The sequence below is a fragment of the Macaca thibetana genome, chromosome 20 (assembly GCF_024542745.1).
Source record: "Macaca thibetana thibetana isolate TM-01 chromosome 20, ASM2454274v1, whole genome shotgun sequence".
Taxonomy (NCBI): Eukaryota; Metazoa; Chordata; class Mammalia; order Primates; family Cercopithecidae; genus Macaca; species Macaca thibetana.
The window spans coordinates 73769632-73794174 of NC_065597.1; the positions used below are offsets into that span (position 1 = coordinate 73769632).

At 59.6% G+C, this 24543-nt stretch overlaps 3 protein-coding genes across 21 annotated transcripts in view; 1 reads left to right on the forward strand and 2 right to left on the reverse strand.

Annotated features, from left to right (window-relative positions):
* TBL3 (transducin beta like 3) overlaps positions 1-5406 on the reverse strand; it is a 44498-nt gene extending 39092 nt beyond the window's left edge. Inside the window, exon 1 of the mRNA XM_050774254.1 lies at positions 5403-5406. The gene's annotated coding sequence lies outside the window, so the exon portion shown is untranslated. The remainder of the gene's footprint in view (positions 1-5402) is intronic.
* Positions 1-24543, reverse strand: part of NDUFB10 (NADH:ubiquinone oxidoreductase subunit B10) — a 197706-nt gene that overhangs the window by 25122 nt on the left and 148041 nt on the right. For 2 of the 19 annotated variants that reach the window (XM_050774582.1, XM_050774573.1), the window contains exon 1: positions 21968-21971. The exons of 12 other annotated variants lie outside the window; for them this stretch is intronic. The gene's annotated coding sequence lies outside the window, so the exon portion shown is untranslated. Of the gene's footprint in view, positions 1-2281; positions 2286-5150; positions 5155-18132; positions 18137-21967; positions 21972-22223; positions 22228-24467; positions 24472-24543 lie in introns of those variants that run through there. 5 more of the 19 variants (XM_050774577.1, XM_050774566.1, XM_050774580.1 and 2 more) reach the window with 5 other exon arrangements.
* Positions 15796-22640, forward strand: HS3ST6 (heparan sulfate-glucosamine 3-sulfotransferase 6). Its single transcript, XM_050774459.1, has 2 exons — positions 15796-16275; positions 21921-22640. The coding sequence occupies exons 1-2, from the start codon at positions 15887-15889 to the stop codon at positions 22534-22536; spliced, it is 1005 nt and encodes a 334-aa protein (XP_050630416.1). The 5' UTR covers positions 15796-15886; the 3' UTR covers positions 22537-22640.

Sequence of the window (24543 nt, forward strand, 5' to 3'; positions counted from 1 at the left end):
GATTACAGGCTTGAGCCACCGCGCCCGGCCTTTCTTTTTTTTTTTTTTGGAGACAGATTCTCACTCTGTCACCCAGGCTGGAGTGCAGGGACGCAATCTCAGCTTACTACAACCTCCGCCTCTGGGGTTCAAGCGATTTTCCTGCCTCAGCCTCTGGAACAGCTGGGACTACAGGAATGTGCCACCACGCCCAGCTAATTTTTGTATTTTTAGTAGAGATGGGGTTTCACCAAGTTGACCAGGCTGGTCTTGAACTCTTGACCTCAGGTGATCCTCCTGCTTCGGCCTCCCAAAGTGCAGGGATTATGTGAGCCACCACGCCAGGCTGACTGAATCTTATTTAAGATGTGTAAGCAGAAGAGTTCTAGGTCAAGTGAAAAAAAGTCTAACACAAATAAAAATCCCAGAGTCAGGCTGGGCATGGCGGCTCACGCCTGTAATCCCAGCCCTTTGGGAGGCTGAGATGGGCAGATCACAAGGTCAGGAGATCGAGACCATCCTGGCTAACACGGTGAAACCCCGTCTCTACTAAAAATACAAAAAAATTAGCTGGGCGGCCGGGCGCGGTGGCTCAAGCCTGTAATCCCAGCACTTTGGGAGGCCGAGACGGGCGGATCACGAGGTCAGAAGATCGAGAGACGATCCCGGCTAACACGGTGAAACCCCGTCTCTACTAAAAAAAATACAAAAAAATAGCCGGGCGAGGTGGCGGGCGCCTGTAGTCCCAGCTACTCGGGAGGCTGAGGCAGGAGAATGGCGTAAACCCGGGAGGCGGAGCTTGCAGTGAGCTGAGATCCGGCCACTGCACTCCAGCCTGGGTGACAGAGCAAGACTCCGTCTCAAAAAAAAAAAAAAAAAAAAAAAAAAAAATTAGCCGGGCATGATGGCGGGCGCCTGTAGTCCCAGCTACTTTTGGGGGCTGAGGCAGGAGAATGGCGTGAACCCGGGAGGTGGAGGTTGCAGTGAGCCGAGATTGCGCCACTGCACTCCAGCCTGGGCGACAGAGCAAGACTTCATCTCAAACAAACAACAACAACAAAACAACCCGTCTCCCAAGAAAAACCCAGAACCATGGCCCTCAATGAATTCCCAGACTGCAGCCAGGTTACAGACCCAAAACCTCCATTCAGACCCACACCACTGAATGGAGGGGCCAGGGTGCCTTGAGGAAGGACCCCCCAAATCTATCCTGTTCGCCTTTTCCCAGTCTTCTCCAAAGTGATCTCTGCGGCTGTGCACTGGGGAAAAGGAGATCATGAGAGGTTCTGGGGACTCCTGGATGCAGGCTCTGAACCGATGCTAACTCTGGAGTCAAACGTCACTGGGTCAGGGCAGGGGCTTATGAAGGCCCAGTGACCGAGGGAGCGTTGACTCGGGTCTGATCCCAGTGGGCCTGTCCCGTGGTCATAGCCGGTTCCGGGTGTACAATTGGAAGAGGCACCCTCAAATGGAAGGCAGCGTCCCCCCACAGGAGGGGCAGCACCAGTGGTGCAGGGTCACAGTGGAGATCAGGGAGAGGCCAGCCGTGCTGCTAGCCCCTTCAGCCTGCTCACCCCTCACGGAGCTGACTCTGTCACCTGCCGGCCCCTCCCCAGCCCGGTCTAATGGTCCCTGCTCTGACGTGGAGTCAGCGGCCGTTGCAGAGGCCACTGGCTTCCTTGCTGGCCTCGGACTCCCTGCGTGACCCTGATCTTGGGCAGGATATTCGACCTTCCTCTTTTTGTGCCTCCCTTAGTGGCACCCAGCCGGTCTCCCTGTTGGATGAGGGCATAGGAGAGCCACCTGGGGCGGGCAGAGGATGCTACAGATGCATGGGTGCTGTGTGCATTGCCCGGTGGGTCAGAGGCCTGACTCCTGGCACTGCTGGCCAGTGGGCTCTCGGTCTAGAGGTGGGTGTGCATGGGGGCAGGTGTTGGGAGGAGTCTGCGTTGATGAAAGCACCAAGGGCCCCTTGGGGAGGACCCCACCCAGGAGGGGCTTCCTGCTTCTTGCCCCTCCCCACCATGTGCTGTGGCAGCCTCCTGTTCTAGCAAATGTCTCCATCTCTGCCCTGCTGGGGGCCGGAACTGAGCGTAGCTGCCAGAATCTCCCCGGAGCTGCGGAGAGCAGCGGGGGAGGGTCTCTCAACCCCTGATTCCAGCTCCCACCCATGCCCTGACTCTTTTACACCTGGACCCCAGTGTCCACCGGTTAAAGTGGAGCCCGCTCTGGGGCTGCCCTGGCCACCCAACATCTCCGTTGGCTTTCGGGCACTATCCCAGCCCAGCTTGTGGCCTGCCCACCCCCTTGTCCAGCAGGTGAGAGAGCAGGCCCGCTGCAGCGACTGACCCCAATGCAGCAGGTACTCTCCTTAGCCTCATTCTTCTGGGAAGACAAGATTCTAATCAGACAATGCAGTGATTAGTCTGAGGCCACACAGCTGGGAGAAGCCCTATGTCCTCTGCCGCCAGGGACCTGAGCCACTCCAGGCCACATGTGGCCAGCCGCCAGTGGCCTCTTACCAGGCTCCTTGTCTTGCCATGCCAGGTCAGTTGGTGATGGTGAGTCTGGCAGGGGGTGCACAGGGTTCCCAGTACTGTTCCAGGCAGCCAGCTCAGGTCCTCTATGCCCACACCTGCCCCTTTCTGTTTCTCCCTGCAGGAGGAGCAGCGGCTCTGGGCAGTGGCTCTGGGAAGTGGCTCTGGAAGTGGGCAGTGGACTTCCCAGGCATGGGGCCAGGCAGGGGCCTGGGCTGTTCTGCCTTCTCCCAGCACTCCCTGCTCTGCATCTGGAGCCAGCGTGTCCCCGAGAGCGGACTCAGGCCCAAGAGCAGACTGGCCTTCACCTGCAAACTGGGCCCCTGTGTGCAGGGCTGTGTCCCCAGGGCTGTCTACCAGGCTCAGCCTGTAGCTGGGTGACTGGAGGCCTGCTGGTGCCTGCGGATCTCAGACACAGCAGTGCAGGGGTGGTGATCCTGGTGGGGACTGGGGAGTAGTGCCTCCTGCCTGCATCCCAGGGCCCCAGGCTCATCCAAATATCCATGTTAAGAGAGGTGTGGTGGGCCGGAAGCAGTGGTTCACGCCTGTAATCCCAGAACTTTTGGAGACCGAGGCAGGCGGATCACCTGAGGTCATGAATTCAAGACCAGACTGACAAACATGGAGAAACCTCATCTAAAAATACAGAATCACCTGGGCGTGGTGGCACATGCCTGTAATCCCAGCTACTCAGGAAGCTGAGGCAGGAGAATCGCTGGAACCTGGGAGGGTCAGGGAGGTTGCAGTGAGCTGAGATCACGCCATTGCACTCCAGCCTGGGCAACAAGAGCAAAACTTCGTCTCAGAAAAAAAAAAAAAAAAGGTGTGGAAGGGAGGTTGGGGTGGGAGGGGGCAACTGGGTTCAGGAGGTGGGGGGGCTGGCAAGCAGACTCCTTGGGTGGGGAGACGGGTGAACCCCAGGACCCCAAGCCCCCTCACATTGAGAGCCCAGGGAGGGATGGCTGGGGGCAGGGTCTGTATGCAGGGTCACTGGAGGAGGGTGTGCTGTGGAATCAGTCACCTCACCCTCCCGCTCCCGCTGGGTGACACCCCATCCTCGGGGCTGCCCCGCGTCTTCCTTGAGGAACAGAAGACTCTGAGGGGGCAGCCCCTTCCTCCCCAGGGCATGGCCTTGCCCCTCTAGGGTTGGGTTCAGGGGCAGCGGGCAGGCCTGGGCACGGCTGGGTGGTCACCTCCGACGAGGGACGGGGAAGAAAAAGGAACTCTGTGTCTGACACACCGTGATCCCTCGCCAGGGCCCAGGCCTGGCTCAGAGCAGCCACCAGGAAACCCCTGCGGCCCGTACGAGGGAACTGACCATACTTTAGACTCTTGCTCGCCCACCGCTTTCCGCTTCCCTGAGCGGGGAGCCTGGCCCTGGTGGGGCTGTGGCCCCTGGTGGGGGTGAGGGCCATGGGCAGCTCCCGGGAGCCGCCTACCCGCGGACGGGCCGGCAGGTGGGAGGGGGCGTCCTGAAGGGTCGGCGAAGGCACCGCGGCCCCGTGCAAGTCCCTGCCCTGGAGGCGGCCTCCAGGGCCCGGGCCCGGGACTGACCAGCAGGGGGCGCGCTCGCTCCGTGCTGCCGGGCCGAGGAGTTCTGAGTGCGCAGGCGCCGGGACGGGCCGGCGTTGCAGTTCCCCGGGTGGCCGTGGGGGGCGCAGCGGAGGCGGCGGACCGCGCGAAGAAGCCCCCTCGGCCACACCCGTCCTTGGGCCGGTGCCAGGGACCCAGGCCGAGGCCTCTGGTTGTCCGAGGGTGCCAGGGGCAGCTGCAGGGAGTTTGCTGGGCTTCACGAAGTTACCGCTACATGGAGTGCAGTCGCAGCCACGGGTGCCCCTTCCAGGGTCACCGGAGGACAGAGCCTGGGGCGGGGGTGGGGACGGGGGTGGGGGCGGGGGCGGCGCGGCCGGGGGAACGGCAGGCGTGGTTGGGGGCGCAGGTGGAGGCAGGACGCCCCCAGCCCCTTCTCCAGGGCAGCTGCGTGGGACCCAGGCTGCCCGGACCTGGCCCGCCCTCAGGGCCAGATCCTAGGGTTCCACCTCCTAGGCCTCTTTCCTCCACCCACCTCTCCCCCGCACAACCCAGACAGCTCCTAGCTGCGTTTCCCCCACCAGAGTCCTCTCTGCAAAATAATAACCAGACCAGGTCTCTCCCTCAAAGGTTCCCACAGTCATTGCCTGCTATGACCTAGGCTGACCCCACCTCTCCAGCTTGATTTCCTACTCCATAAATGAGATCGGTGTTGTGTATCATAATGGGTTTTTGTTTTGTTTTGTTTTTTGAGACGGAGTCTGGCACTGCCGCCCAGGTTGGAGTGCAGTGGCGCGATCTCTGCAACCTCTGCCGCCCGGGTTCACACCATTCTCCTGCCTCCTGAGTAACTGGGACTACAGGCGCCCGCCACCACACCCGGCTAATTTTTTTCTGTATTTTTAGTAGAGACGGGATTTCACCGTGTTAGCCAGGATGGTCTCGATCTCCTGACCTCGTGATCCGCCTGCCTCGGCCTCCCAAAGTGCTGGGATTACAGGCCTGAGCCACTGCGCCCAGCTAATTTTTTTAAACAAATTTTTGTAGAGACGTGCTCTGGGCTTTGTTGCCCAGGCTGGTCTTGAATTCCTGGGCTCAAAGGATCCCCCGCCTCGGCCTCCCAGAACGTTGGGATTGCAGGTGTGAGCTCCTCAGCCCAGTCAATTATCTTGTTTTTATTGCCCACATCACCTGACCCCAAACCCTTTCACCTGCACTTCCAGGCAAACCAGACCCCATTCTAGAAACACAGCCCTTGCATTCCTAGAGTTTGTTTTTCCTTCTTTTTTGTCCCCTCCACACGTGTCAATCCTTGTAGCTTTTCTTGGGGGGCTCTGCCCCAGTGGTCCTCTCCTTCCCCCACAGCAGGGGCCCTGGGTGGGCCTCCTCTGTGCATGCATAGACTGGGCCCTTGTTATCCTCTTGCGGGCCTCACCCATCCCAGGTCAAGGAGCTCCTCAAAGCCATCGACCATAGTACCTTCATCTCATTCTTTTTTTTTTTTTTTTTTTTTTGAGTTGGAGTCTTGCTCTGTCGCCAGGCTGGAGTGCAGTGGTGCGATCTCGGCTCACTGCAACCTCTGCCTCCTGGCTTCAAGCAATTCTCCTGCCTCAGCCTTCTGAGTAGCTGGGACTACAGGCGCCCACCACTACGCTGGCTAATTTTTGTATTTTTAGTAGAGACACGGTTTCACCATGTTGGCCAGGATGGTCTCAATCTCTTGACCTCATAATCTGCCTGCCTTGGCCTCCCAAAGTGCTGGGATTACAGGTGTGCATCACCACGCCCAGCCTTTTTTTGTGTGTGTTTTGGTTTTTTTTGAGACAGAGTCTTGCTTTTTTGCCCATGGTGGAGTGCAGTGGCATAATCTCGGCTCACTGCAACCTCTGCCTCCCAGGTTCAAGTGATTATTCTGCCTCAGCCTCTCAAGTAGCTGGGATTACAAGCATGCACCACTACATCCAGCTAATTTTTTTTTTGTTTGTATTTTTAGTAGATAAGAGTTTTGCCATGTTGACCAGGCGGGTCTTGAACTCCTGACCTTAGGTGATCCACCGGCCTCAGCCTCCCAAAGTGCTGCAATTACAGGTGTGAGCCACCACACCCAGCCCCAGATATATTTTAAATGTCTCCTTTTCTCTATCACCAATACCATCTCCCCAGCCTGAGGCTCAGTCATTCCTCACTTTCAGTACTGTGATAACCTGGTTTAGAACCTAGTTTATTTGGGCCAGGTGCAGTAGTTGGCCTCCTAAAGTGCTCGGATTACAGGCGTGAGCCACCGTGTCTGGCCCTCATTCTCTTTCTTTTTTCTTTTTTCTTTTTTTTTTTTTTGAGATGGAGTCTCACTCTGTTGCCCAGGCTGGAGTGCAGTGGCGCGATCTCGGCTCACTGCAAGCTCCGTCTGCCAGGTTCACGCCATTCTCCTGCCTCAGCCTCCTGAGTAGCTGCGACTACAGGCGTGCACCACCATGGCCGGTTAATTTTTAGACGGGGTTTCACCGTGTTAGGCAGGATGGTCTTGATCTCCTGACCTCGTGATCCGCCCGCCTCGGCCTCCCAAAGTGCTGGGATTACAGGCGTGAGCCACGGCGCCCGGCCTCATTCTCTTTCTTAAACGCCAAGCCCTTGGGGTGCTGCGTACAGTAGCAGCAGATGAACAAATGTTCATCCACTCACACCACCTCCTGCCCACTCCCCTGCAGGGTTGCAGAATCTTAGGAGGGGTGCCAGATGTGTACCCCACATCTGCATGGGTGTGTCGGTGGTCTGGGGAATGCAGGGTCCTCAAGCCACCTATCACCCTTTCCAGGCCCTGGGCACTAAGGGTGTGGTTAACGGAGCTTGGGGTAAGAAGCCCTGGGAAGAAGGTTGGTAGGGCTTCAGTGACAGGCCGGGAGGCCGCCGGGGACGGGCTCAGGGTTACCTGTGGATAAGCCTTCTCCACTTCCAACCCCTCACGGCCCCCCACTCCCTGTCTCCTTGTAAAACCTTGGAGGTTATTCACGGTTCAATCCTTGACTTCCTGTCTTATCAAGTTTCATCTCCAACCAGGACATTTACAAGCTACTCTTGGCTTCAAAGAGTCTGGTGGCTGCAACGCAGGAGACGGGGAGGAGAGGGTGGCCAGAGCCAGGCGGGTTGGGTGCCAGGGCCCCTGGGGTCTGCTCCCAGCCATGGACTAGGCCTGCTGGCCCTGGGCTTCCCCTTCCACCTGAACTCCAGGGCCTTTTTGGTCTCGAAGTCTCTCTTGGAGTATGATTCTTTGCTGGGCCCCAGCTCCTGGTGTGTATCCAGGTCTAAGGGGAGGGAGGGCAACTGGATTCAGGCAGGGGACAGCAGTGACCAGCCTGGGAAATGAGGGATGGAGTCCTGGCTCTCAGCCAGAGGGGAGGGGGAGGGGGAAGGATGGGGCGGGGGAGGGGTTGAGTTTGAAGGCTCTGAAGCCTAGGAGGGGCACGGCAGGGTTGGGGTTGGGAAGAGGAATTTAGAACGCTCGCTTGGCCTAGCTGCAGGTTCTGGGTCCTCCGGGGCATTGAGCCAAGTAAGACTCTGGCTGCTACCCTGTCTGGTCCACTGCGGGGGTGAGGCGCTGTCCCTGGAAGTAGGGCAAGTGGAGGCGCACTTGCCGGGAATCCTGTCTGCTGGCCAGGGGGGGCTTGCTTTTCAGAAGGGGCTTACAGGCAGCTGGGCGGGGCAGCTCACGCCTGTCATCCCAGCACTTTTCAAGGCCAAGGCAGGCGGATCACGAGGTGAGGAGATGGAGACCATCCTGGCTAACATGGTGAAACCCCGTCTCTACTAAAAATACAAAAAAATTAGCTGGGCGAGGTGGCGGGCGCCTGTAGTCCCAGCTACTCGGGAGGCTGAGGCGGGAGAATGGCGTGAACCCGGGAGGTGGAGCTTGCAGTGAGCAGAGATTGCACCAGTGGACTCCAGCCTGGGCGACAGAGCGAGACTCTGTCTCAAAAAAACAAAAAAAAAAAAAAAACGCCGGGCGCGGTGGCTCACACCTGTAATCCCAGCACTTTGGGAGGCCGAGGCGGGCGGATCACAAGGTCAGGAGATCGAGACCACGGTGAAACCCCGTTTCTACTAAAAATACAAAAAATTAGCCGGGCGAGGTGGCGGGCGCCTGTAGTCCCAGCTACTCGGGAGGCTGAGGCGGGAGAATGGCGTGAACCCGGGAGGTGGAGCTTGCAGTGAGCAGAGATTGCACCAGTGGACTCCAGCCTGGGCGACAGAGCGAGACTCTGTCTCAAAAAAACAAAAAAAACAAAAAAACCCCGGGCTTACAGGTTCTGAAGGTGGTGTTGGGTGTTACTTGGGGCTTTCCACACTGTGTGAAGGTGACTGGGGCCTGGCTGCAGGCCTCTGAGCCCCGCTCCACCTGTGCCCACGGGCATACTCATAGAAGATGTGCACACTCATGCAGGGTCCACAGACAGGCACACAGAGTCCTATGCCCTGTGCAGCACATGGGACTCCTGGGCCTGTGTCCAGCCCCCTTGCTCCTGATGAACATGCTCCTGGTGCTTCCAGTCCATGGAGACCATCGACAGGGCATGGCTGGACAGACCTGGCCAAAAGGGACTCACTTGGGGCTGATTCAATGCTGCTCTGCCCTTCCCACAGGGCCGGAAGACTTCCGTGCCCAAAGGCCTGGCTTAGGGCTATGAAACCAGAGGAGGTGGGGCTGGGGGAGGGCACGGAGAGCCCTGTTCTGTGGGACCCTCCTCTCGTCCCATTCAGATCCATCCTGGAGAGAGAGAGGCAGAAATGGGACTACCGGCCTGGAAGAAGGATTACTACTTTTTTTTTCTTTTTTGGAGACAGAGTCTAGTTCTGTCACCCAGGCTGGAGTGCAATGGCGCGATCTTGGCTCACTGCAGCTTCTGCCTCCCAGGTTCAAGCAATTCTCCTGCCTCAGCCTCCCAAAGTGCTGGGATTACAGGTGTGAGCCACTGCGCCCAGCCGGATTGCTACATTGTTATACACTGAGCTGGGCCAGGCTGTTAGGCAAGAGGCAGTTTGCAGGGCGGTTATTCCTGGGGGTCCAGGAGAGAAGAGGAAACAGTAGCAAGTCGCCTTCTCTCTGTGCTGATTCCTTCAGGAAGACCCGACAGGGAGGAGTGAGGGTGGCTGGAAGCAGGCTGGGGGCCGCCCCTCTGCAGGAGAGGGTCTGGCTCCTCTGGCAAACCCTGCAGCCCCAGCAGGCTCCCAGTAGGCATGGGACTGAAGACAGTGGGGAAGTGTGCTTCCCGACGCTGGGAATCTGGTCTGCCTTGGCAAATCCCGGGAAGCCCCACAGCCGTTCTCTGTCACAGCGTCCCTGGGTCACCAGGAACAAGACCCTGGGTTCAGCAAGCCGGGCCTGCTTGCCACCGTGAGGCCAGTGATGCCTTTCCGCTCCAGCCTTGTCTGCAGGGAAGACGGAATTACGAGGTAGGTCCTCAGGTCCCCCAGGGTGGGAGCAGCTTCTGGGCACCCCTTCTTCTGTGGCCACTGCCACACGTTCTCTGGGTCTTTATCATAAAGAACATTCACCAAGCACTTAGGAACAGGGAGGTGGGGGCGAGTGCCAACTTTAATACAGTAGGGAAGTGAGGATCACGGGATTACAGGGCCTGGATTCCTGCTAAGGTCACCTGCTAGGAGGGGGCAGAGCTGGCTTTTTTTTTTTTTTTTTCCGAGATTTGGGCCTAGGCTGGAGTGCAGTGGTGCAATCATAGTTCACTGCAGCCTTGACCTCCTGGGCTCAAGAGATCCTCCCACCTCAGCCTCTTGAGTAGCTGGGACCACAGGTGTGCACCACCATGCCTGGCCAATTGAAACAGTTTTTTTTGTAGAGATGGGATCTCCCTGTGTTGCCCAAGCAGGCATCAAACTCCTGGGCTCAAGTGATCCTCCTACCTCAGCTTCCCAAAGTGCTGGAATTACGAGCGTGAGCCACCATGTCCAGCCACAGAGCTGGCCTTGAACCAGCCTTGAGGCCCCTACGGCCCTTGCTGTTAGCCTTGCCCCATCCTAGCAAGGGGCTCCTGCCCCGCCTCGGTCCCCACCCGGGTGATCTGGGAACAGTGGGCCCTTGGGAAGGGTAGGATGGACGGCTGGCCTCTCTGACGGGCCCTCCCTGGGAAGGGAACCACATCCCTTATGAGCTCGGGCAAATCAGGCATCTGAAGTGGAAAAACCCCACACAAATCAAGGACAGCTGGGCCCGCCCTCTGGCTGCAGCCCCCTCCCCTCGCTCCCCTCCCAGGAATCCTGACAGGAGGCGCAGATTGGGGCAGAGCCGGGGATGAAGGGTGTGGCTCTCAGGGAGGGAGTTCCTGGAGCTCCTCTTCGCTGTATGAAATCTACCCCAGCTGTCCCTGGTGGAGGACGGGGCCGCTAATCACTTTCCAGAGTGGGGCGGAGGCTCACAGGCCCTGCCCTTGCCTGTGAGGGCCCAGGCTGGGGGTGCCCACCCTGGGGAGGGGACAGACAGGGAAAGAGGTGGAGAGGGGTGTCGGGGAGGGACACACACACACACACACAGTCGCTCAACAAACATGAGCTGTCACCCTGGTCAGGCGTGGAGCCACGAAAGGGATGAAGACTGACCCCGTCTCTGCTCTTGTACAGGTCATGGGTAGGTGGAGACAGAAATCAAAATCACCCACAAAGAAATAGTTACAGACTGTGAAAGGGGCACAGATGTAGCCAGGACGCTACATCCTGGATCTGAGGCAGGGCAGGGCCTTCCTCCCAGCCCGGCCTTGCTCCCCAGGACTCCCTGCCTCTTCCCCTCTCCATCCCCTCCTACTCTGGCCCTCCTTGTCGCCTCTCCAAGGGACAATATTTACGGGGCCCAGCAGCTGGGGCAGCACAGCCCATCTCCCTTCCCAGATCCTCTCTTCCCAGTCACTACGTCAGGCTGACCATCCGCATGTTCGACAGCTGGAGGGTGGACAGACCATCTGCCTGGCTGTCCGGCTTATACAGGGGTCAAGATGAGCTCGGGCAGTGTGGACCCTCAAAACCCCTGGGACCTTGGGAGGTCCGGCTAGGCAGAAGGAACTTGTTGATGTCTGTTTCTTGGCAGAGGAGGACATTCAGAAAGAGAACAGGAGGCGAGGGACCCTCTCAGGGTGCGGGGACAGCCCCCACCCTTTGTCCCTACAGTCTGGTTGCTCAGGTGTCCTGGGGCAGAGGGAAAGAAGTTACTGTGTGTGTGAGGAGCATGGAGAAGCTCCTGAAATTATCAGATTTAACCTTCATAAGGCACTCAACACAGAGTCACCATATGGTTGAGCAATTCCGCTCCTAGGTCTATTCCCTGGAGACATGAAACATATGTCCATCAAAACTGTATACCTGAATGTTCATGGCAGCATTATTCATAAGAACCCCACAGTGGAAACAACCTAGATATCCATCAACGAATGAGGGAATCAACAAAAGGTGGTCCATCGATACGATGGAGCATTACTCAGCCATGAAGAGGAATGAGGCACTGGCACATGCCACAATGTGGATGAACCTGGAGAACATGCTGAGTGAGAGACGCCAGACACAAAAAGATGAACATTGTATGATTCTCTTTCTTTTTTTTTTTCTTTTTAGAGATGGGGTCTCACTCTGTCTCCTCGGCTGGAGTGCAATGGTGCAATTTCAGCTCACTGCAACCTCTGCCTCCTGGGTTCAAGGGATTCTTGTGCCTCAGCCTCACGAGTAGCTGGGACTACAGGTGTGCATCACCACACCTGGCTAATTTATTATTATTATTATTTGAGATGGAGTTGTGCTCTTATTGCCCAGGCTGGAGTGCAATCGGGTGATCTCGGCTCACCATAACCTCTGCCTCCCGGGTTCAAGCCATTCTCCTTCCTCAGCCTCCCAAGTAGCTGAGACTACAGGCATGCACCACCACACCCGGCTAATTTTTTGTATTTTTAGTAGAGACAGGGTTTCTCCATGTTGTTCAGGCTGGTCTCGAACTCCCAACCTCAGGTGATCTGCCCACTTCGGCCTCCCAAAGTGCTGGGATTACAGGCGTGAGCTATGGCATCTGGCCCACACCTGGCTAATTTATGTATTTTTGGTAGAGACAGGGTTTCACCGTGTTGGCCAGGCTGGTCTCGAACTCCTGACCTCAAGTGATCCACCCGTCTTGGCCTCCCAAAGTGCTGGGATTACAGGCATGAGCCACTGTGCCTGGCCATATTTCTTTCTCTTTTTTTTTTTTAGGGGTGGGATCTCACTCTGTTGCCCAGGCTGGAATGCAGTGGTATGATCACGGCTCACTGCAGCCTCGAACTCCTGGGCTCGAGCGATCTTCCCTCCTCAGCCTCCTGAGTAAGCTAGAACTACAGGTGCATACCATCACACTTGACTAGTTTGGAAATTTTCTGTAGAGACTGGTACTCCCTATGTTGCCCAAGCTGGTTTTGAATTCCTCGCCTCTAGTGAACCTCTTGCCTCAGCCTTCCAAAGTGCCGGGACTACTGGTGTGCGCCACTGTGCCTGGCTAAATTTCAAATATTTTGTACAGATGGGGTTCTCACTTTGTTGCCCAGTCTTGAACTCCTGGCTTCAAGCAATGATTCTCTTTCTGTGAAATGTCCAGAATAGGCAAACCCATAGAGACAGAAAGTAGATTCGTGGTTGCCAGGGGCTGGGGGAAGGGGAGAATAGCGCATCATTGCTAATGGACACAGGATTTCTTTTTGGGGTGATAGAAATGTTCTAAAATTGATTGTGGTGACGATTGCACAACGATGAATATACTGAAAACCATTGATTTGCACGTGGCAAATGGCTGGATTGCATGGGGTGTGAATTACATCACAGTAAAGCTGTTACTCTTCAGAGACTCTTGAGGGTCATGACTGAGGTCTTCATTTTACGAAGAAGGGTCTGGTGGCACAGAAAGAGAACATTGTATGATTCTCTTTCTTTTTTTTCTTTTTAGAGATGGGGTCTCACTCTGTCTCCCCAGCTGCAGTGCAATGGTGCAATTTCAGCTCACTGCAACCTCTGCCTCCCGGGTTCAAGGGATTCTTGTGCCTCAGCCTCCCAAGTAGCTGGGACTACAGGTGTGTGCCCCCACACCTGTCTAATTTAGTGCAGCCGAGTGCCAGATGGAGGGAGGGGTCAGCTTCTAGGAGAACCCTCCCAGCCGACTCCTGGTCCTTGCATCTCTCCCTCCCTGCCCCCAGTCCATTCCACATCCTGCTGGTCAAGTCCTTCTGCTCTCAGCAGGGACTAAGGATGAAGCATCCGGCAGGGGGACGGCAGCAGAAAGGCCAGGAGATGGAAATGACCATACAGGGCTGGGCAGGGGGCTGGAGGAGCCACCAAGAACCCAGCGCTGGAATTTCAAATCCTGAGTGGGGACTGCTGAGATCATGGGGACGGCTGAGACCATGGGGACTCCTGAGACGGTGGGGATGGCTGAGATCGTGGGGACTCCTGAGACCATGGGGATGACTGAGACCGTGAGGACTGCTGAGACCGTGGGGACTGCTGAGACCGTAGGGATGGCTGAGACTGTGGGGGCTGCTGAGACTGTGGGGGCTGCTGAGACTCTGGGGGCAGCTGAGACCGTGGGGACTCCTGAGACTGTGGGGACTCTGAGACTGTGGGAACTCCTGAGACCATGGGGATGACTGAGACCGTGGGGACTCCTGAGACCGTGGGGACAGCTGAGACCGTGGGGACTGCTGAGACTGTGGGGAATGTTGAGACAGTGGGGGCTGCTGAGACCATGGGGACTCCTGAGACTGTGGGGATGGCTGAGACTATGGGGGCTGCTGAGACTGTGGGGACGGCTGAGACCGTGGGGACTGCTGAGACCGTAGGGATTGTTGAGACCGTGGGGACTGCTGAGACCGTGGGGATGGCTGAGACTATGGGGGCTGCTGAGAGTATGGGGGCTGCTGAGACTGTGGGGACGGCTGAGACCGTGGGGACTCCTGAGACCGTGGGGACGGCTGAGACCGTGGGGGCTGCTGAGACCGTGGGGACTCCTGAGACTGTGGGGATGGCTGAGACTATGGGGGCTGCTGAGACCGTGGGGACGGCTGAGACCGTGGGGACTCCTGAGACCGTGGGGACTGCTGAGACCGTGGGGACTGCTGAGACCATGGGGATGGCTGAGACCGTGGGGTGGGTGCTGCAGGGTGGGACCCCTGCCCCCACCCCGAGCCAGCCCGTCGGGAACAATGCCATTTCAAGCTAGACCAGAAGAAGAACTTCCTGTGACCCAGCATGAGCCAGCATGCTCTCCTCACAGCGTGCCCGCTGCCCGCCCATGGGGCTGCTGGGAGGCTTGCCCAGACGAGCAGGTGCAGCCCGCATGTCTGGGGCCCAGGCTGCGGGACTGGTCAGTTGTCTTCACCCCGTCAGCCCCGTGTGGCCGCCTCTGGCCAGGGCTGCTGCTGGGTAGGCGCTCCGGAACGTGTGTGGGTGGTGGAGGCCCTCTACCTCTTGAGGCAGCCCGGCTGCTGGGACTTGTCCAGATGCTGTCAGGGCCGGAACATCTCATTAATGAGCAGAGTCCAGGACAGGGGTTGCAAGCCCTTGGGTGGGAAGAGGCTGGGCCTCTGTGGGGAGCCTGTGCCAGCCTGGTGCCAGCCCTGTGGCCAGGAAAGCTGAGGCAGAGGCGGAGAGAGGACCCGGGTCTCATGCCACCTTTGCCTTGGGATGGGGCAAGTTGCTCGCCCTCTCTGAGCCCAGCTCGCCTCCCCTGCCTTCCCTGCAGGCTGTTGCTGGGCGTTGCGGGTGTGGAGTCCCCGCAGTGTCCAGTGCCTCACAGATCCCAGCGGGGAGGCCCCTGAATCTCATGCCCCTCAGAGGCAGCCCCTGGGGAGGTCCTGAGCTCTTTCTCTTCCCCAGCACAGGGCTCCCTGAGTCCTTCACACCTCCAGTGGGGTCCACTTTGCCACCTTGCGAAATGCATCACTGATGTCTCAGGGTAGTGCCAGGTGGACTAAGGTTGGGCAGATGGGGTGACTTAGTAGACAGAGTATGTCTCAGGCCTGAATTCAGTTCACCACTGGGCCCCTGGGAGGGAGGCCTGTTTTCTCTGAGCCTGTTGCCTCCATTCTAAAACAGTCACCAGAGGTGACTTGACCTCTCAGCCGGGCTGTGACCCCGATGTGTGGCAAGGCTGACTGTCAGCTGGGAGTGCAGGACACACGCCATTCCCGGCCGCAGACTCCCCCCACACGTTCTGGGACCCCTCTCTGCATACTAGGGTGCTGGCCTAGCCTCCTTCTCCCTTGGCAGGTGGAGTGCCGGAATGGACGCGCTTCCTCGGTCCCCTTGGCCTGGCGATGAGGCTCCGGTTCCTGCAGGCCAAGGCTCGGCCTATGCACCTGCCGCGCACGTCCCAGAGTTGGGGCGGCAGAGGGAATCGGCCTTCAAACAGATGGTCCCCAGGCCCGCGCGCCGCCCTGTCCCTGCCCTGCGTCCCGAACCGCCACCGCCGCCGCATCCTCCCCGCGCAGGGGTGAAGACGCCCGAGTCAAGCGAGCCGGGGCCCGGGATTTCGGAGCAGGAGCATCCTGGTTGTCCCGGCAGTTCGAGTCGCGCCCGGGTGGTGGCGGTTGCCGGCGGGTCCCAGCCCAGGCAGTGGCCTCGGAGGGGGAGTGGGGAGGAGGGGAGGGGAAGCGGGAAGGGGGAGGGCGTCCCGACTCCGCCCCCGGCCCCGGCCCCGCCTCGCGCCCGCTCCCAGGCTGCGGGACGGCGGGGCGCAGAGCAGAAGCCAGGCACCCACGGGCTGGGCGGCACGCGGGCCGAGATGCGCGCCCGCCTGCCGCCCCCGCTCCCAGGCTTGGGAGCGGCGCGACCCGATGGCAGGTAGCAGCGGCCTGGGCGGCGGGGCCGGGCAAGGGGCCGCTCTGCGGGCATCCCGCGCGCCGCTGCTGCTCGTGGCCCTCGTGCTCGGCGCCTACTGCCTCCGCGTCCTCCCCGGCCGCTGCCCGCCGGCCGCCCGCACCCTCGCACCGGCCCCCTCGCCCTCTGAGCCGCCCAGCTCGGTCCGCCGCCCGGGAGCACCTGATCTGCCCGTGGCCAGCGGTCCCGGCCGCCGGCGCTTCCCACAGGCGCTCATCGTGGGCGTGAAGAAGGGCGGCACGCGCGCCCTGCTGGAGTTCCTGCGGCTGCACCCCGACGTCCGCGCGCTCGGCTCTGAGCCCCACTTCTTTGACAGGTGCTACGAGCGTGGCCTCGCCTGGTACCGGTGAGCACCCTGGCCTGTCCGCCCTGACCGGCACCTTCCCGGGGAGGGCATCGTGCACCCCAGGGAGCAGCGGGGCGAGGTTTCCGGGCAGTGGGGTTGGGACCGCCCTGTGGGGGGCCCAGGCCTGAGCTGGGGTCGTGGCTCCGGAAGAAGGAATGATACCTAGTTAGGATTCCCTGAAACTTTGAAAACTTTGGGGAAAGCTCTGGTTCCGTTCGCTCTGCTGAGGGACCCAGCAGGACTGGGGGAGGCGGTGCCATCCCAGCCCGGAGGTCGTTTCCAGCCCGTGGGATTACCTGGCAGCGTTAGAAATGCCTCTCCCGCCCTGTCACTCTGGGCAAGGAGGTGTGACTCTCTGACCGCTGGCCAGGTGCCGTAGAAAGGGGCCTCTAGGTTCCAGGCAGCCACCTAGAAAGCGTCCTTCCTCCCCAAGACCCCCGAGTCTGGGCAGTGGAATCCTTCTTGGTGGTCCTGGGAGTCCGGAGAAAGTCTGGGCTTTGGAAAGGAGGAGACTGCCTTTCCAGGAGTGCCCAGGGTGAGTCCAGCCGCATGCATGGGGCTCTGTGGCTGTCCTGCCTCTACCCATGATGGACATGGGGTGTGGCAGTGGAATGTGGGGAGCACGAAGCCCCAGCTGAAGCAGCCTGCGCTGGTGGCTGCTCATCCCCGAGCTTTGACCGAGCCCCTGCCGAGAGGACCCTGCCCAAGGCCACCTGGGGAGTCAGTTGGGGCGGCAGGACCCAGACACTTCTCCAGGTGCCCCAGTTTCTCCGTTCCTGATCCTCTGATCCTCTTCCTCCCCTCACGCCTACCCCTATTTGTTAACTTTGCCTTTTGTACTAAAACTCTTGGGTTTGGAGGGCAGGCAGGGAGGGGCTCTGTGAGAGGAGAGGGGCTCGCTTCTGAGATCTGAAGGGCTGGTGCCAGCGTGGGGTGCTGGGGAAGTCAGGTGGTGGCTAGGGGACGTGGAGTCCATCCTGGGGCTCACCTGGCTGAATCAGGCATCCTCAGCTCAGGCTCCAGGGAGAGACCTCACTCTCCTGACAGCAGGCAGGGGTCAGAATGCATCCCTAATCCCTGCTGCAGGGAGGAGGGGAGGAGGGGCTGCCAAGCTAGAAGTGGGGGAGGAGCGGAGGGGCGGGAGGGAGAAGGGGAGAAGGGGCTTTGGGTTGAGAATGTGCAGTTAAGTGGAGTAAACACTTCAGAGCCACCCCTGACCCCATGAGCTTTGACAAGAGACTGGGGTGGGATCTGAGCTGGGCTGTGAGGAGCCCCAGGGGAAGCTAGGGTTGGGTTTAGTCCTAGAGGGTTCTGGAAGAGCCCAGGCTCCTGAGGCCAGTCCAGGCCCACCCTGGGCATGTGTCCAGCCCTGGGGGACCAGTCTGGGGAGGATGAGAGGCAGCCAAGGCCAGGCCCAGCCTGGGGGTCAGCTCTTTAGCCCTGGCGGTGGGGTTCCAGGGACACTGACATGCCCGGGGTTGGAGGGGGGCTTACAGGAGAGTGACTGCTCTGGTAGACTCTTGACTTCCTCGTGTTTTAGAAGGGGAAGGGGTGAGTATGGAGAATTCCAAGGGTCAGGTCCTGTGGCCTCTGGGGTTTTCCCTTGGACCAGCCATGCTGACCCCTCACTGGGCAGTGCAGAGCCAGTAGAGCTGGGCCCGCTGAGCTTCCGGACTACAGGTGTCCTTGTGCTGTCCAAGGAGGCATGGCCATGTGGGGCTGGTGTGCCCCTAGGTGCCTGTGCCTCCATCCTTTCAGCCTGCTACGAGCCTGCAGTGAGCCTCTGCAAGTTCGCACCCTGTCTCAGTTTCCCCAACTGCAAGGCAGCATTATCTGCTCTTCAGACCCTGGGCTGGGCCCCCAGTGCCTGCAAGCTCTGTTCTGGGTGCTGGCTGTGGGGAGGCGAGCAGAGAGGAGTAGCCAGGGCCCCCACTTGAGTCTCTGGGCCACTGCTCCCACTGGGCTGTGACCGACCTAGTTCCAGGCGGTGACCTCGCCTTCCTGTGGCCTCGGCAGGTGGGTCCTGGGTTGACTTTGGCCATAGGCCTTCCTTCCCACCTCTCCACCTCAGTCAGCTCATCCAGGCTCTTGAGGGGCCTCCCATTTGGGGATTGTAGCCCACAAGTGCCCCCGAGCTCAGCACATGCTTAGCTGTTCACCCACTAGTGAAGCACCTGTGTCTGCCAGGTGCGGGGTTCACGCAGACTCCCCAAGGTCTCCGTCTGCGAGGGGTGCCCTGTCTGGGGGTAAATGGGGGCTGTACTTTGACCGTAATGTTTTAGAAAAGCAAGAGGAGGGTCGGGCACAGTGACTCATGCCTGTAATCCCAGCAATTTGGGAGGCTGAGGCAGGTGGATTACCTGAGGTCAGGAGTTTGAGACCAGCCTGGCTAATGTCGTGAAACCCTATCTCTACTAAAAATACAAAAATTAGCCAGGCATAGTGGTGGGTGCCTGTAATCCCAGCTACTTGGGAGGCTGAGGCAGGAGAATCACTTGAACCCGGGAGGCAGAGGTCGTAGTGAGCTGAGATAGCGCCACTGCACTCCAGCCGGGGCGACACGAGTCACCTGGAGTGCAGCTCTGTCTCAAAAACAAAACAAAAGAAAAGCAAGAAGAGGCAAGGAGCAGGGTGGGTAGGGGAACCCCTTAGTTCCTCGTTTGCAAGAGCAGTGGGTGCACGGAGTGGGGTCTGAGTATGTAGCGGGGAGGGACCTGGGCTCCTGTGGGGGATGTAGTCCCCCTGCACTTTCTGGCTTTGGCATCTGCCAGGCCCTTTTGGGATCTGCCAGTCTCAGACCCGAGGTGTGGGGCAGGAGGAGGGAGGCCGAGACGGAGGAGGGAGGGTTGCCCAGGGCTGGATGAAAGCCACAGGGAAATGCACACCAGATGAGGTGGGCTCCGCAGGGAGGGAGGGTCCTCAGAGCAACTTGTCAGATGTTTGTCACACGGGGGTCCAGTCCTGCTCCTCTCCTTCCTCCCCCGTCTGTCCCATCTCATCCACACCCGGGCTAGGACAGGCTTCAGATGCCTGGGGAGGGAAAGGAATTGATCCCAAAGATCTCTGATCTCTGAGCTGGTTTGTGCAAGAGGGGGCCTGGAAAGCCTTTGCCGCCTCTCTGTGTTCCCACCGCCCTTCCCCGGCAGGGGTCCGGGAACTCCATCCCCCTTCGGGGCTCTCTCTGACTCTTTGGAGAGAAGGCCTGGCAGGGCGAACATTCCTGTTTTGGTGCTGGTCCCTCCAGCAGGCGGGAAGAGGAGGATATTCAGAGTCACTGGTGTGCCTTCTGGGAAAGGAAAGGGGTGGGCTCCTGGTCTCGCTGGGTGCCTGGGGTCAAGAACGTCCCAGACAGGAGGGAAGGGCCTGGGGAAAGGCAGGCAGTGACTTCTGCTGAGGCCTGGGGTCTGTCCCCTCCCAGCACCGGCCTGGTTTCTCTCTGTGGGCATCGTCAGCGAGGTCCCTGGTGGTTGCGGCAGGGGGTGGGGGTGCCTCCCGTTCTCATGACGGGGGTGCCCCTGAGCTGCCAGGCCTCAGACCTTGGTACCGCCACCATGTGAGGCCTCTGTGTTTGTCCCTGGGATGCTGGGTGCGGTTCCCATGCGGGCTGCAGCTGTGAGAGGTGGTGCGGGGAGTGCAGGGGCTCTGGGGCCGACACCGCCCTTCCAGGTGGGCTGGAAGGAGGCAGCCCCTGAGGGTGGGAAGAGGGAGGGCTGAGCCCCACGCTCACCCCCAGCACCCCTGCCCCTCCCAGTCTCCCTGTGGCTGCTTCTGAAGTGGCAGTGGGTGGGTGGAGAGAGGCCCAGCTCCCTCTGTCACCAAGATAGAGGAGGACTTGTCCGGTGACGTCTGTAGGCCAGCTCTGCCCAGGGCCTGGTTCTGCGGGCGGGAAGGCTCCCGTGCCCGCCCCCCCCCCCGCCCCCGTCTGCCCCATTCCTGGTGAATGTTGTGGGGGAAGCCTGGATTCTCTCCCGCTGCCGTCCTCACACATCCTCCGTCCCACCTCCAGCGCTCTCCACCGAGCACCCCAGTGCAGGGGGTCTGTGCAGCTGCCTCTGGCCCAGCCTGCGTTTCCCTGGGGGTCTGAGCAGGAAAAGGGAACTCAGGACCTGCCTCCCAGGGGCTCGAGTCTGGGGCGGTCGCTCCCGGCAGGTCAGCCTCCTGGCAGGGGCCGGTCCTGGGGCTGTCAGCAGGGGTGGGGGAAGCCCCCTCAGAGGGCGGGAGGCAGGGCTGGGCATGACCAGCAGGGCATCCCCTCCCTAACACAGTTCCTGTTTCTATCGACCTAGTTCCCAGCCCTCCCCAGCTCTCCCTCGGAGCTGTTTGCTCAGCTGACCTGCCGCTCCCTGCCCTGCCCGACCTCACCCTGCACTACCTGGCGGGCAGGTGCTGCCCGGGGCACTGCTGGGGGTGCCTGGGCCTGCCCGGGCTGGGCACCCAGGATGGGCTCTCTGCCCAGGTGGGACAGTCCTGGGCTGTGGTCGGCCGATTTCCCCGGGACCTTGGGACTGGGTCAGTGCCCTCCTCCCCTGTGTCAGAATGAGGAGAATCTCAGAAAGGCCCCTCCCTGGCCTGGCACCCTGGCAACCTGCAAGATCTGGGGGGCTGCAGTGGCCCAGAGTCTTGGGAAGGATCTTCAGGCTGGTGCCACCATGTCTCTGGCTTTCCTCACATGTGCTGGGCTCTGCTGGTGACTTTTTGGCCTCCTGAGTCTGGGCCCAGGTTGATGAGAATTCATAGGGCTACAATTAAAGACGGGGAGAGAGGCCAGCTGCAGTGGCTCACGCCTGTAATCCCAGCACTTTGGGAAGCCGAGGTGGGCGGATCACCTGAGATCAGGAGCTCGAGACCAGCCTGGCCAACATGGCGAAACCCCATCTCTACTAAAAATAGAAAAATTAGCTAGGTGTGGTGACGGGCGCCTGTCATCCCAGCTACACTGGGGGCTGAGGCAGGAAAATCGCTTGAACCCAGGAGGCAGAGGTTGCAGTGAGCCAAGATCGCGCCACCACACTCCAGCCTGGGCGACAGAGCAAGACTCCGTTTCAAAAAATAAAGAAAGATGGAAGAGATGTAACTACATCGGGGAGGGAGGGAGCAGGGAGGGCTGCTTTTTGTTGAGGACACTATGAATAATTGGTGCAGGGCTGATGTAGGGGATGCTGTCAACCACCGAATGAAAGGGTGACCTCGAGTGATCTAGGTGGGCGGGCCTCGGGGTGCTTGGTCTGCGATGAGAAAGGAGTTGGGGGCAGCCTATTTCCGGGAGAGTGTGCGTCCAGTGGGAGGGAGCAGGCTCTGGAAGCGAGGATGGCAGGGATTGCACAAGGAAGACATGTGGGTGGTGAGGAGCATGTTGTGCCTCCCCGCCAGTGACCATCATCCTCTTATCCTCAGTGAGGCAGCAGGTGGGGCAGGCCGGCGGAACAGGCCGCTGCAGGCCGGTGCTGGGCTGGGCACCCTCACAGTCCATGTTCCAGGCTGCCCAGCTGCACACGTTAGGTGGGGTGGGCGTGAGCAGAGAGGAAGGCTTGCCCGCCTTGGAGGCCGGGGCTTCCCGGGCATAAGGGGGCCTTGGTCCCGGTCCCCTGGGGGTCGGTCGAGAGCTGGGTAGGCTCAGACCCCCTCTCCTTGTACCCATCCCGCAGGAGTCTGATGCCCCGAACCCTGGATGGGCAGATCACCATGGAGAAGACCCCCAGCTACTTCGTGACGCGGGAGGCCCCCCGCCGCATCCACGCCATGTCCCCGGACATGAAGCTGATTGTGGTGGTGAGGAACCCCGTGACCCGGGCCATCTCCGACTATGCCCAGACGCTCTCCAAGACCCCGGGCCTGCCCAGCTTCCGCGCCCTGGCCTTCCGCCACGGCATGGGCCCTGTGGACACGGCCTGGAGCGCCGTCCGCATCGGCCTGTACGCTCAACACCTGGACCACTGGCTGCAGTACTTCCCCCTGTCCCACTTCCTGTTTGTCAGCGGGGAGCGTCTGGTCAGCGACCCGGCTGGAGAGGTCGGCCGTGTGCAGGACTTCCTGGGCCTGAAACGGGTCGTCACAGACAAGCACTTCTACTTCAATGCCACCAAGGGCTTCCCCTGCCTCAAGAAGGCCCAGGGCAGCAGCCGTCCCCGCTGCCTGGGCAAGTCCAAGGGTCGGCCACACCCGCGGGTGCCCCCGGCCGTGGTCCAGCGCCTGCAGGAGTTCTACCGGCCCTTCAACCGCAAGTTCTACCAGATGACCGGCCAGGACTTCGGCTGGGGCTGAGCGGCGCCACGGGGATGCTCAGCACCTTGATTGACATCTGCTCACCCAGCCAGAGCAGGCTGCGTGCACATGCTGGGCAGAGAGGAATATTTAAGAAATAGAGCGGCCGGGCGCGGTGGCTCAAGCCTGTAATCCCAGCACTTTGGGAGGCCGAGACGGGCGGATCACGAGGTCAGGAGATCGAGACCATCCTGGCTAACACGGTGAAACCCTGTCTCTACTAAAAAATACAAAAAACGGCCGGGCGCGGTGGCTCAAGCCTGTAATCCCAGCACTTTGGGAGGCCGAGACGGGCGGATCACGAGGTCAGGAGATCGAGACCATCCTGGCTAACACGGTGAAACCCCGTCTCTATTAAGAAATACAAAAAACTAGCCGGGCGAGGTGGCGGGCGCCTGTAGTCCCAGCTACTCGGGAGGCTGAGGCCGAAGAATGGCGTAAACCCGGGAGGCGGAGCTTGCAGTGAGCTGAGATCCGGCCACTGCACTCCAGCCTGGGTGACAGAGCAAGACTCCGTCTCAAAAAAAAAAAAAAAAAAAAAAATACAAAAAACTAGCCGGGCGAGGTGGCGGGCGCCTGTAGTCCCAGCTACTCGGGAGGCTGAGGCAGGAGAATGGTCTAAACCCGGGAGGCGGAGCTTGCAGTGAGCTGAGATCCGGCCACTGCACCCCAGCCTGGGCGACAGAGCAAGACTCTGTCTCAAAAAAAAAAAAAAAAAAAAAAAAAAAAAAAAAAAAAAAAGAAATAGAGCTCAGGCCCAGATTTTTCCACAAAACCTCGAGGTTGGAGGGTGGAGGCGCTGCCCCCAGGGATGTGATAACCATACCAGCGAACTCCACGGGGCACTGTGTGCCTCATGCCACCGTGTTTTTTTTTTTTTTTTTTGAGACAGAGTCTCACTCTGTCACCCAAGCTGGAGCGCAGTGGGGCCATCTCTGCTCATTGCAACCTCCGCCTCCCAGATTCAAGCAATTCTCCTGCCTCAGCCTCTCAAGTAGCTGGGATTACAGGCATGTAATCCCAGGCTAATTTTTTGTTTTTTTTTTTTTTTTTTTGAGACGGAGTCTCGCTCTGTTGCCCAGGCTGGAGTACAGTGGCCGGATCTCAGCTCACTGCAAGCTCCGCCTCCCAGGTTCACGCCATTCTCCTGCCTCAGCCTCCCGAGTAGCTGGGACTACAGGCGCCCGCCACCTCGCCCGGCTAATTTTTTTGTATTTTTTAGTAGAGACGGGGTTTCACCGTGCTAGCCAGGATGGTCTCGATCTCCTGACCTCGTGATCCGCCCGTCTCGGCCTCCCAAAGTGCTGGGATTACAGGCGTGAGCCACCGCGCCCAGCCTTGTATTTTTTTTTTTTAGTGGAGACGGAGTTTCACTGGGTTACCCAGGATAGTCTCGATCTCCTGACCTTGTGATCTGCCCGCCTCGGCCTCCCAAAGTGCTGGGATTACAGGCATGAACCACCACACCCAGCCCAAAACTCATTCTTTATACACCCTCGGAGGTGGGCGGTGTGCCTGGTCAGGTCTAGCGTGTGAGCTCAGAGAGGCTTAGGGCCTGCCCAGTGACATGCAGTTCAGCCCTAGTGATGCTGGGGGCGGTGCTCGGGCTCTCTTCTCAGCTCTGGGAGGCCAGGCAGGGTTGTCCTCATGTGCAGGATGAGGAAACCGAGGCCGCAGGCTGCTCTGTGGAGTGGTGGGGCAGGATTAAAGTCAGGTCTGCACCCACCACCTCTGCTCATCCGGAATGCAGGTGTGAAGTGGGCACTTCCTTCTGGAGCCTTGTGGAACTGCCTGAGTGCTGGTGAGGTCAGTGAGTGTTGGGTGTGTGCACAGGGCGATGATTAATAGCCTCCTAGCCTTCCCTGCAGAGGCCCAGCCATTGAGGCCCACCCATTCAGGCCCCACCCACTCTCAGGCCCCACCCACTCAGGCCCCACCCATTCAGGCCCCACCCACTCTCAGGCCCCACCCACTCCCCCAGGCTCCTGCTGCCCCAGTTCGACTGTG

Coding starts and splice junctions, on each gene's coding strand:
- HS3ST6 (XM_050774459.1), top strand. CDS start 15,887: ATGGCAGGTAGCAGCGGCCTGGGCGGCGGGGCCGGGCAAGGGGCCGCT. Junction 16,276..21,920: donor CGTGGCCTCGCCTGGTACCG/GTGAGCACCCTG, acceptor CCCATCCCGCAG/GAGTCTGATGCCCCGAACCC.